General features: G+C 36.9%; 1 protein-coding gene across 1 annotated transcript in view; it reads right to left on the bottom strand.

Moving 5' to 3' along the window:
- Positions 1–10,298: 10,298 nt before the first annotated feature.
- Positions 10,299–12,788, bottom strand: part of LOC104872952 (mas-related G-protein coupled receptor member X2) — a 14,780-nt gene continuing 12,290 nt past the window's right edge. Inside the window, exon 2 of the mRNA XM_010639345.2 lies at positions 10,299–12,296. Coding sequence (XP_010637647.1) covers positions 11,318–12,271 — 954 coding nt within the window. The 5' untranslated portion in view covers positions 12,272–12,296 and the 3' untranslated portion in view covers positions 10,299–11,317. The remainder of the gene's footprint in view (positions 12,297–12,788) is intronic.

The raw sequence follows: 12,788 nt of genomic DNA, 5'->3' as shown, positions 1-12,788 counted from the left end.
TGAATTAAAGAGTTGTTTTTTTAAAAATTGAATTTATTGGTACATTCTAGGTAGACAGTACAGTTACATTCATTACTGGGATCTTGTACCTTTACATGCCAGGTCTTGGTGAAGAGTTGGTTTTTTGAAAGAATAAATAAAATCAATAAACACTTAGCCAACCTTATCAAAAAAAAAAAAAAAAAGGAAAGAAAGGGCTCAAATCCATGCATTTAGGAATGAAAAAGAAGAAGTCACAAAAGATCCACCAGAAATCCAGAAGGTCATCAGTACCTACTTCAAAAATGTATACTCTAATAAAATGGAAAATACAGAAGAAATGGACAGATTCCTAGACACATATGAAGTTCCAAAGTTGAGTGAAGAAGATATAAAAAGTCTAAACACCCCAATTACTTTCAGCGAAATTGAAAATGTAATTAAAACATTACCAACAAAGAAAAGCCCAGGTCCTGATGACTTTATGGCTGAATTCTACAAGACATTTAGAGAAGAACTATCACCACTACTCTTTAAACACTACACTGAAAGTGAAAGGGAAGCGATATTCCCAATTTCATATCTGCAAGCAAGTATTACTTTGATTCCAAAACCAGGGAAGGACCCAACCAAAAAAGAGAACTACGTTACTCCCTAATGAACATAGATGTGAAAATCTTCAATAAGATACTGGCAAATAGAATATAGAAGATCATATACCCCGACCAAGTCAGATTTATCCCAGGGATGCAAGGATGGTTCAACATATATAAATCAAAAAATGTAATACATTGTATCCAACAGTCAAGGACAAAAACCATACGATCATCTTAATAGACGCAGAAAAAGCATTCAAAAAAATTCAACACCCATTCATGATTTTTAAAAACCCTACAGAAAATTGGAATAGATGGCATTTATCTCAACCTGATAAAGGCTATCTATGAAGAACCAACAGCTAATATCATACTAAATGGTCAAAAACTGAAAACCTTCATGGTAAAATCAGGAAGAAGACAAGGACGTCCACTATCACCTCTCTTGTCTAATATAGTTCCAGAAACATTAGCCACAGCAATTAGAGAAGAGAAAGAACTAAAAGGAATAGGAAAGGAGGAAGTTAAACTGTCACTATTTGCAGATGATATGATACTCTACATAGAAGACCCAAAAAAACTCTGTCACAAGACTTCTAGATTTAATTGACAGATTCAGTAGAGTAGCTGGATACAAAGACAACACTCAAAAAAATAAATATCCTTCTTGTACACAGATAACAGGTTCACTGAGAGAGAAATTAGGGAAACAATTCCTTTCACAATAACATCCAAAAAATGAAATACCTGGGAATCAATCTCAAAAAGGAAACAAAAGACCTCTACACTAAAAGTTACAGCATTCTGAAAAAAGAGATCAAAGAAGATATAAGAAAGTGGCAAAAAAATCCCTTACTCCTGGATGGGAAGAATCATCATAGTGAAAATGGTCATATTTCCAAAACTTCTATACAGATTCAATACAATCCCTATTTAAATCCCAATAGCATATTTACAGAACATGAGAAAACAATCCAAAAATTCATTTGGAACCACAAGAGACCTAAAATAGAAAAAAACATTTTAGATAACAGAGACATGGCAGCCGGTATCACAACTTCCAATTTGAAACTATACTACAAAGCCACTGTGAGAAAAACAGCATGGTAATGGCAAAGAAACAGATGCAACAATCAACAGAATAGATTAGAAATTGCAGAAACAACACCAGACACTCAGCTACCTCATCATTGACAAAGAAGCCAACCATCCTCACTGGAGAAAGACAGCCTCTTTAATAATCGGTGTTGGAAAAACTAGCTTTCAACTTTCCAAAGATTAAAACTAGATCCCTATCTTTCACCCTGCTCTAAACTAAAATCCAAGTGGATTAAAGATCTAAATATCAAAACAGAAACACTAAACTTACTGGAAAGTAAATTAGATGGAACTCTCAAAGACAGTGGCACAGGAAAAGACTTTATGAACAGTTCCTCAGCACCATGAAAACTTGCACAAAGAATAAACAACTGATATCTCATTGTATTAAAAAGTCTTTGCAGTGCAAGAAAAATCAGCAATACAGCTAAAAGACAACTACAATGAGGAAAAAAAATTTTACCAGCTACTCCTCAGAGAAAGAACCAATATCTAGAATATATAAAAAACTAAAAAAAAAAAATCAGGCCCCCCAAAAACAAAGACGTAGCTCAAAAATGGGCAGCTGAAATGAACAGACATCTTTCAGAAAAAGAACTAATAGCAGCAAATAAATATATAAAAATGTCCAACATCACTGATCATTTGAGAGATGTGGATGAAAACAATATTCTTACCCCAGAAAGAATGGCTGCTATCCACAAATCAACCATTAACAAATGCTGTTGGGGCTGTGGGGAGAAAGGAGCCCTTTCTCCATTGGTGGTGTGAGTACAGACCGGTGCAAACACTGAGGTAATCAATGTGGAGATACCTCAAGGATTACAGGATTAAAGATTCCCTTTGACCCAGCTATCCCCTTGCTGGGTATCTTTCCAAAAGAATTAACACAGTGATATATTTGCACCATTGTTTATCACGGCACAGTTCGTAATAGCTAAAACTTGTAAACAACTCAAATGCCCATCAAGTGGAGAATGGATAAAGATGTGTTTTCTATAAAATGCAGTACTACTCAGCCACAAAGAATGAGAAACTAGAAATATTTATAGCTAAATGGATGAACATTGAGGCTATACTCTTAAGCGAAATAAATAGGACACACGAGTAAATACCACATAGTTTCTCTGGTGTGAAAAACTAAAAGTGTATATATGAGTCAAACGGTATAATTGGGAGTATGAAACAGGAAGAAAATGGCTAAAGGGGAAGTGGGGAGGGGAGGAGAAATGAAATAAGGGAAAAGAAAAAAGTTGAAAACATGAAAAAATGGAAACAAAGACTTCGTAAATAGGGAAGCTTGAAGGGAGTGAAGTGAGGGCAGGGATAAGGGTAAAACATAAGAATCAAGACATATCATGTAAAGGTACAAGAGCCCAAAGATAAATGTAACTATTATTTGCTTTAAATTTACCAATGAACTCAATGGGGAAAACAGATGACAATTTTAGTTAGAATATGTAACATGTTTATGTTCATCCAGCCTTTTGTCTCCAGTAGTGTTTGTTTATGAAAGTGTATGTGAATATGAAGTGCATATATATATTTATAATTGTTCTCTCTTCCTGTAGAATTGATCCCTTTGCCAGTATGTAGTGACCTTTTCCTCTTCTGATCAAATTTAGCTTGATGTCCACATATTTTTTCTGAAAATAAGACAGCTATTTAAGCTTGTTTTGAGGCTCCTGTTGCATGGAACTTTTCCCCATTCTTTTAGCCTATAGATTTTTTTTATTACATAAGTTTCTTTTATACAGACTACAATTGGGGAGCTGCTTCTTGATCCATTTTGCCAATCTCTGTCTTTCAATTGGGAAATTGATGTACTTCATATCAATAGTTTTCTTGAATGTTATTGACTTATTGTTGTCACTGCATTACCATGTATCCCTGAAAATAATACCTAACTATGAGGCCCTCACCAGAATCAGCCCTAACTTTTCATTACCATGGTGATGGTGTCATGTAGAAGATTGTAAATTATTATTATTTTCCTCACTGGCTACTCTGTAATGTTAGTAAAGTAAGGATAGGCTGATTGAGTGGACATTTTTCCTCAGATATGTCTTATTTTCAGGGAAACATTGTATTTTTTGTTTGATTCCTTTTATTTAGCTGTTCATCCTCCCTTGTGTATTCATTTTGTGTACATTTAGGCATTTCGGGCTTCATTTTCTCTTTTTAGGATAAACTTGAGAATAGTTTTGACTGTTGGTTTGGTGGTTAATTTTTAAGATGTGGTTTGACATGAAAAAACTTATTTCTCCATAAATTTTGAAAGATAATTTTGCAGTATATAACAATCTGTTTTGCAAGCTGATTTTAGAGTTTGAAACACTTCACTGGAGACTCTTTTGGCCTTTAAGGTTTGCATTGAGAAGACTACTTTGAGTTTAATAGATTTACCTTTATAACTGATTTGTCGCTTTTCTCTAATAGCTTTTTTTACTGAGTTTATTGGTACAGTTTAGGTATACAGTACAAATCTTTTAAGGTTCTATCCTCATGTTGGACTTCTGGGATTTTGACTATGATGTGTCCTGGATAATTCTTTTCTGATCATGACTATTTGAGTTTCTGTATTAATCACTTATCTGTATGTACAATTCTTTCCCCATATTTGTAGTTTCCTGCTATTATTTTTGTGTGCAGTTATTAAGTGCCATTTATTCTATCTTCAAAATTTTTACCATTTCTATTTTAATTATCAGTCTTTTTTTGCATCATTTAAAAGTTGTTTGATCCATTTTTATGTTATTTTTTGTATTTATTGTACTTCTCTGTATGACTCAGTGCTTACTAGAGAAACAGACTTAATGAAAGATACACAACTGTTATAAGAATTTACAAGATTGGATTACAATAGTTGCCCACAGAGTCAGGTGTGGAAGATGCAAACAAGACAGTTTGTATCTGTGCATTGGAGATGTGAAGGATGCAGTTGAAGTCCTGGAGCTCACTGTAGTGTCCTTGCAAGTCTGTACTGGGAAGCCAAAGAGTCTACCCTGGAAGGCTGAAGGGTCTGTGCTGGAAGCCAGGGAACAATGTCCAAGGTGAAGATGAAGACTGGAGCTTCTCTCAGGCATGAGAAGTAAGACTTCCTTTATCATTTTCCTTTTATATCATTGAAGCAACCAACCTACTGAGGATGGGTCTTCTGTCTTCAGTAAATTACCTTAGTCATACCCAGAACTATGCTGATCCAACTTAGTTGGGTGTTTGTTTCTCAGGTGGACACAATCAGTTAACTGTCACACTCTGAGGATATGGTTACCAGAATCAGCCCTACCTTCTAATTCTGACACTGTCCTTATGTTGGTCTCTTCTGCTGCTCATAATGTCCATAGAGTTGTTTGTCCTGGTTTTCTCTTTGGTGCTCTTTCTTAGACTTGAATTATTTGCTAAAGTGGTCATTAATCTTTTATTATCATTTTGTTTAGCTCATCTATCATTTTACTAAAATCTTTTCTGCATTCATTGTTTGATTTGTTCATTAAATCCACTACCTCTTTAGTTATCACTTCTATGAGCATTACAAGTACCTTACTGATTTATATTTCACATCCTATTTTATCATATTGAGTAATTTAACTGTGTGACTTATGATTTCCTCCCCAATAATGTCCCTATGAATCAGCTTTGGGGAAGTTGGAGATTTTTGGATGCATTTTGTTGTTTTATCATATTTTCATTTCTTGTGAGCATTCTGGGGATTGGAGGTCCTTTATAGTGGGAAGCCTTTTTTACTATCATGGTGATCTCTTTAGTTTGTGTTTGCTTTTCAGTGACACAGTCTAAATGAGGCTACTTATATAGGCTTTTGCCTTCATTCCAGATCCAAACACATATTAATATGGAAGAAACATGCAGAGTAATTGGCCCACCTCCATGTTCTCTGGAAATGGAGCAGAGCATTCATTGTTGGTGACACAAAAACAAAGCAGATATTGGCATACATAAAAACACAATTAATAACTACAACCATGTCACCCTGGCAATATTAAAAATCTGCAACAACACCATTACATTGATGAGTAATTTTGATATTGACATGTGATAAAAACTAATAAAAGCTACTACTATAATATGCTTAACCAATGAAAAATGATATTTAATTACATTAGAGACAAACAGAAATCAATTATTGACAGAGTAAATATCTACTACATTACTACCTTTGAAAATAGAAAAAGATTTTAACAATAATACTACAGTTATCTAAGTATCTAAAACAGTAAATCTTAACAGTTATACTAGTAAAGATGGTGGAGCAGAAAGTGGAGAATGAGAGGAGTAAAATTTGAAATGTAAAAAAAAACAAAGACGAGAAAAAGGAGAGAAAAGTGGGATAAAGTTTCCTATTAATGACTAAAAGAGCAAAATACAGAAAAAATAGAAGAAAAAGTTTAAAAGAATGTACAATAAAAAGGAAATTTTAAAACTGCAAGTCTCAAAAAGAAGAAAAGCCCAAAAATTACTCTTTGTTTTGGAATGAGTGGTTTCTTTCCAGAGGTTATGGTATTGGAATCCACTGTATATGAGGGAGGGATAGTAGGTCAATATTTTGTTTCTACACTCACATTATTGTTGTAATTTCTGAATTCTCCCATACTGTTCCTGCTGGGTGTGGATGGTCAATGATGTCTTCCCTAAAGCCTACTTTCCACACCTCTATATACCTCAGGTCAGCTTTCTCTATATAGCTTATGGCCTGTGGGTTTGTGAGTTGCTCCCCATCTCCCCACAGCCACAGAAAGCTCTCTGTCCATACATCCCAGGCTGTGGCAGCTATCCAAGCTGAGGTATATCCTTGCCCAAGTTGGTACTCTGCTTCCCCTAAAATAAGATCTAACCGAAATGAACCAACCAGAATCAGCTCTAGCTGATCATTAGCAAGGTGATGGCCACTGTCATGTAGTTTATACATCACTATTCTCTGGCTTGCTGTGTACTTTGTAATGGTAGATAAGGCAAGGATAGATAGACTGGGCTGTTATTTTTTCTGATTAAGTATTATTTTTTGCAAAACATGGTAAATAAGGACCACGGAGTTCTGTGGTCATTATAAGCAGGGAGGGGTTGGCGCAAGCATAGCCTGACTTAATGCCAGCCCTTTTAGACTTAGCCACTTCCAAAAGCCCTGCATGCTTTTCCTGACTTCCCATCATGGAGAATGGAGCCCCTGTGTCCTTCCTACCATGTATATAAAGCTCTCATGGGTCGATATCTATTTAGCCCCATTTTAGAATTGTCTCTTGTGACTCTCTCCCACCCAGCCACTGATGTAGGATGACATCAGAATCTCTGAAGTGTAGTTACTTGATCTGCAGTTGAACCTTAAACATTAACTCCTTCCCCAAATGTCTCCTGACTAAATCCTCTTTAATACATTGGTGATACACAGGATTTCTTCTCCAACTCTAGCCTGCCTTGTAGAAGAAGTCACTTTAGTGTAAAAACTCAATGCTGTTTTTTTTTTTTTTTTTGCAGTTCGCAGTTTGCAGTTTGCAGTTTGCAATGGTCATGGGCTTTTTCTTGTAGCTAGTACTGATGGCTTTGGAGATGCTGACCATCTTGGGGCTTGCTTTTGTGTTAGCAGAGAAATATCCCTCTCCCAGGGAACTGGGGTCAGCTTTCAGACTGCTTGTTCTCTGTTGTGCTCTGTTTCTCTAGCTTCATTTTGGTTCTAGTTTTCCTGTCAGCTCTCTCCCAATTCCCAGAGGTATATTTCCTTTTTTCTCTTCACCAAATTGTTCTTTTCCAAATGTCTTAATCCTAGGTCCTGAAGAGGGTGTCATGTGCTGCTTATCTCTGCTCCATCATTTTTTATCTTCCAAACTCAGTTTTTTTGTTGACTCTACATACTGGGCTCATTCCATCTCTGCACAGGAACTGTAAACAAATGTTACTATTCTGTAGTTTAATCATGCACACTGAGCCCAACAAATCCATGCTAGAGCGATAGAATTTCTATCAGAAAGAGGAGAAAAGTGTTGGATGGTGTCTGACATACTTGGACAATATTATAGACATAGGCATTACCCTGCCCTGAACCAGATATTTTCTCTCATGCATGGAATTTTTTTAAAGAAAATATGACCTGAGACTGTACTCTTGACAAAAGAGTAGCCTATCCAAATAGTAGATTCTTTACAGACGTGAGCCCATGTGAACTCCTGCTAGAACAGGTAAGAGCATACCTTGTCCTGATGGGCTAGAAATAGCTCCTTGTGTCAGACATTGAAGATAGAAGCATTTCTGTTTCCCCAATATCTAGCTTTATGCACAGCATACTATGTTCTCAATATTAATTCCATAATTAAATGTAAGGATGAAGAGCATAGTGATAATAGACTACATAGGAAAAATGAAAAAATAAAAATAAATGCATAATTACAAATATAAGTAAAATGAGACCACAAATTGTCATTTATCATCTTTTTTTGAGGACATCTCTGTGTTTTTGGCAGAATGATTTACGAACAAAATAACTGAGATTGACCACCAATGTGCCTCTCACTTGCACACTCAAACTGGCTTGGCTGAGCACTTAAAAGCATTTTTGAGTCACAGAATGGGAGTGAGGTGTGAATTTCAAGTGAATTATCCAGCAAAATGAAGCACAAGTGGTAAGGAAAGATAAGATCTGAGGGTCCCTAAAAGAGGTATTCAAAGTATGAAACTATGTAAACAAAATATATTAAGAATTGTGTTGCAGAGTTCATAATGAAAATCTATTCTATACTCTCTTCCACGAGATCTAGCTTACAGTGTGAAAGAAATGTAAGAAGGAAAAGTAGAAGAAGAGAGTTTGGAATTTTAAGGGTGAACACTCAAGTATTTTTTTTTAACAGCAGAATTGAGCAGTGCATAGCTTTGTGAATAATAGCAGTCCATTGAGAATATATTGAATATTTTCTATGTCAATCCTCTGATGCACCTCTGATATAGGAAATACTATTGTTTTCCATTTTACTAACCAGAGAAATTGAATTATTTGTTGTGGTCTGACACTGTGGATGGAGAACTCAGAAGTGTTGCCTACAGTTCATATTTTTGACCAGATATGAAGACCCAGAACCACAAAACTGTTGAATATCCATAGATGAGGGCAAGTGTAGGGAAGTAACTCCCAAATTAAATACAAATTACTCAAAATTATGAATTAAATAAAAACCTAATTGAATAGAAACTGAAAAATCAATTAAATAAAATGAAATCATGCCTATCATTTAGCAGAAGATTTACCTAGAAACAAGACATCCCAAGAGGGAAGCAGTAGACATCACCCTCTAGGGGTGCACAGAGGCATCCAGAACAGAATGTGTCCATCATGAGTTCTCTTGGAGGAAAAAATTTCCAAGTCTTAGTTTGTCAGAGGAGGATGTGGGACTAAATCCAGAGCAACTCATGTTGTGTTCCCTTTCAGGGAACTTCAGTTTGAGAGTTGTTTCTGGAACCACTGAGAGACACAATGAGGAGACAGGAGGGCACCAGGAGAGAGATTTGGATTTTGCAACACCTGGATCTATGCCTGTGGGGGTGTGAGTTGGCCATGTCAGTGCTTCTCCATATGCCTGCTCATCCTTTCATACTCTAACTATACTAGCTGCTATATTCTTTTCCTATTAACTGGTTCTCTTTCCAATATCTCCAGTAAATATTGGATACATTTTTCTCTATTTATTGTCATAGCATGGTTTCCCATACATTGTAAATTTCTAGAGAATAACTTCAAAAATTGAGTGAAACAGTTAAACCTGGTTTTACTTTTATTCAGCTCTGTGATGTTTACAGGTCAACTTGTAAATTAAATGAATTTTAAGGGGCAGTACTTTCCCCAAGACAGGAGAATGGTATGATGAGAACAAAGTGGAGAATGTGTGGAAATGTACTGAAATCAAGAATGGTTTGTATAACCCCATGGAGATATACACAGTCAAGGTTGCCAGCACAATTTTTAGAAGGAAGTTTCATGTCTCCTTCCTTTCCAGGAAGGATGCTATCTCAACTCAAATGTATCATCCAAGTAGAAATTAGGGTTTTAAAATTAGAATAAAAATTTTTAGCACACTCTGGTAAGATAGGTCTTGATAGGTACCCGTACATTTTTTCCATTATTCTCTCTGGATATGGAGAGCAGGCCGTTATACAAGAGGATGAGCTTTGCTGAGAATGCATGACAGCTGATTACCTACCTCCATCCTCTATCAATAAAGGCCATTAGGTGCTGGAGCGAAAGTGAAGGACCAAGCCAGGCTTATCAAATGCTGATATGGCCCTTGTGATTACTGCATAGGGACTCTGGGCGGATCAGAGAGCAGAACAGTTTTTGACAAAATTCTTCACAGAGATGTTTCTGGATATCTGCCTAATTAATACTCACATTTCACCTTAACTGGTGTATCTCCCTATATGCTATTGCTATTTTGGAGCCTTTAATTGCAAATGATGAATCCAGACCAGAAGCAATGGCAACCAATGTGAGCTTGCCAGTGAGACTGTGTAAGTTAAAAAAAAAAAAAGCATTTTAAAATTTAGAATGCATAAAGAATTAAATGAAGAATGCAGAAAGAAAATTCCATAAAAATGGGCCACAACAGTGAATAGGCAATTCATAAAATGATATATATTGTTATTTTCATGGGCAAGATATATTATTTCTTGGGGAAATGGTATGCTTTGGAGTATACATTGGGTAGTTATACCAAAACAGAGAGAGCCTTGCCATTTTCTTTATTTTGAATTGTCTATGATATAAAGAGGGTAAAAAGTCGCCAAGTTGACAAAGAATAAATGGATTATTTGAAAGTGTCAGCTGACCTAGACTAACTACATTCCCCAGTTTTCTTTTTTGTTAAGTTTCTAGTTTGGTTGAGGATCAAGAGTTCATGACTGGATTTGAAACAGGAGCAATATAGTTTAGATTTGCTATAGTTGGTGCAAATGTACTAGGATGCTCACGCATGTTGCTGCTTCTCTGTTGGCTGCCTCATTGGCATGAACCAACAGCTGGTCCTACAACCACGCTACTTACTCTTTGTCAGCATCTGAACTTCTCTGGCTGCTGGACCTGGTGTCTGTTTAGCTCTTTGATGAAAGGAGCCAAGTGCATCTAAAGAACCCTCATAATATCAAATTTTCAGGGAGAGACACTGGAAAGGGGTGTAGTTGGTTTTCCTGAGTCCTGGCTTATGATTATTGGTACTAGCTTTCTGCAAATTTGAAGCTCCAGAGAGAGAGAGAGAGAGAGAGAGAGAGAGAGAGACAACACCCTTAACAGGTAATGCATTCAGAACTTACAGTTGTGTTACAAAAAGCATTCATATGTGCCTTTGTGAAGGGGTACAAGTGGGCGTGCATGTGCGTGCACGCACATGCATGCACACAGAGTGAGAGATGGCAGAATTAGTAAATATTTTAATCTTTGCAGTAATGTGGCCTGCACTGCAACTATTCAACTACTGTTACATGTAAAAGCTGCCTCATACAATACATAGATAAATGCGCAGATTCTCTATTTGTTTCTTTACAAATCTATACCCACTTTTCTCTATATCACAGTGACCTTTCACAATTATATATGTAATATTTTACAGGGACTACTTCTCTGAGTAACTGATGGAAGTTATAGAATCATTGAGTTAAGGAGGTTCTAACATCTCTACACTTTTATGAGGAGGACTTTCTCTACTTTTCTCTCCCTCAGCTATATCCTCCAAGGCATTTTGGAGAAACAACTTCAGGGAATGCTGCCTCTGCTGCCACTGTTTCTGTTTCTGCCTAAAGGATCCAACAAAGAAGTAAATGATGGGGTTGACACCACTGTTAATACTAGACAGCAAATGAGCAGTCCTCTCAAAAACTGTAAAGGTTGAAAACTGAATTTGAAAATCAACTGTGGCCTGCAAAGCCCACATGATCCCTGCAGGCAGGCAACAGAGGAGGAAGAACAGCACTGTGAGCCCAATGGTCACATACAGCCTGGTCAGTTGCAACCTCCTGGAGCTGCAGAGCATCCTGACCAGCAAGGTCAGACTAGACCCACAGAGAATAACAAATACAAATATCAGACATGGGGCTATGACAGAATGCATTATTAAGCATAGCTCATCCTTTGAAAAGAAAGAGCTACATGAGACGTGTAGCAGCATGGTGAGCAGCAGGGACAGGGCCCACAGCAGGACACACATGACAGCTGACATGTGTCTTGGGCGGTGGCAGTGATACCAGATGGGGAACAGGACTGCAAGGCAACGCTCAACGCTAATGGCACTGAGCATGAACAGGCCCATGGTGTACGACAACATCCCCACAGCGTGTATGTAGATGTAGTACTTGAAATCAAAGCAGTCACTGAGTTCCCATAGGTAGAATACAAGAAGGCAGAAGAGGTAAAGGAAGTCCGACGTGGCCAGGTTGAGGATGTAGACTGAGATGGGGTTCCTGCTCACACGGAAGCCCAGGAGCCAGAGCACAACCACGTTTCCAGGCAGCCCTGCCAGGGCACAGATGACTGTCAGTACCGGGAGGGTCACAACTTCTAATGCAGAAAGTGAATGAAAAGTTGAGTTGTTTTTCAGGGTGGTTTGATTCATGCTCAGAGGCTTTCCAGTGGTGCTCCTGGGAACACAAACAAGTGTTGATCACCCACCGCATGATCTATAAATCTAGGACCATGACTGTGTTGGGGAATCACTATCTTTCTGTCACAGCGGAGGAACAAAGGTTTGTACAGATTAAGGAATCTATGAAATCTGGGATTCCTAAAACCTGGACTCAATTCCAGTTTTTATTGACTATTTTTTATTTTATTACTACATGTTTGCAGTATGTAAAGGTTACATTCACTGTAGGGGATTGGTACACATAAATAATACATTTCAGTTCCCTTTTCTCCCCTTTCACTTTCCCACTTTTATTTTTCCAGAGTCAGATTCATTTATTTATTTTGTAATACATTATAAAATTAATCATGAAATATACACATTGAAAACCAGACTTAATAGGCCAATGAACATATAAAATATGTGACAGTTGTACTAAGTCAAGGTATACTTTTAGATACATTGTCTGCACTTGATTATAATACAGTTTTCCTTTTCTGTCATATAT

Source organism: Fukomys damarensis, unplaced genomic scaffold, assembly GCF_012274545.1.
Source record: "Fukomys damarensis isolate Sample0158 unplaced genomic scaffold, DMR_v1.0_HiC HiC_scaffold_16, whole genome shotgun sequence".
NCBI lineage: Eukaryota > Metazoa > Chordata > Mammalia > Rodentia > Bathyergidae > Fukomys > Fukomys damarensis.
Note: the sequence above shows the minus strand (reverse complement) of the source record. Positions and strands in the feature narration are given on the sequence as shown.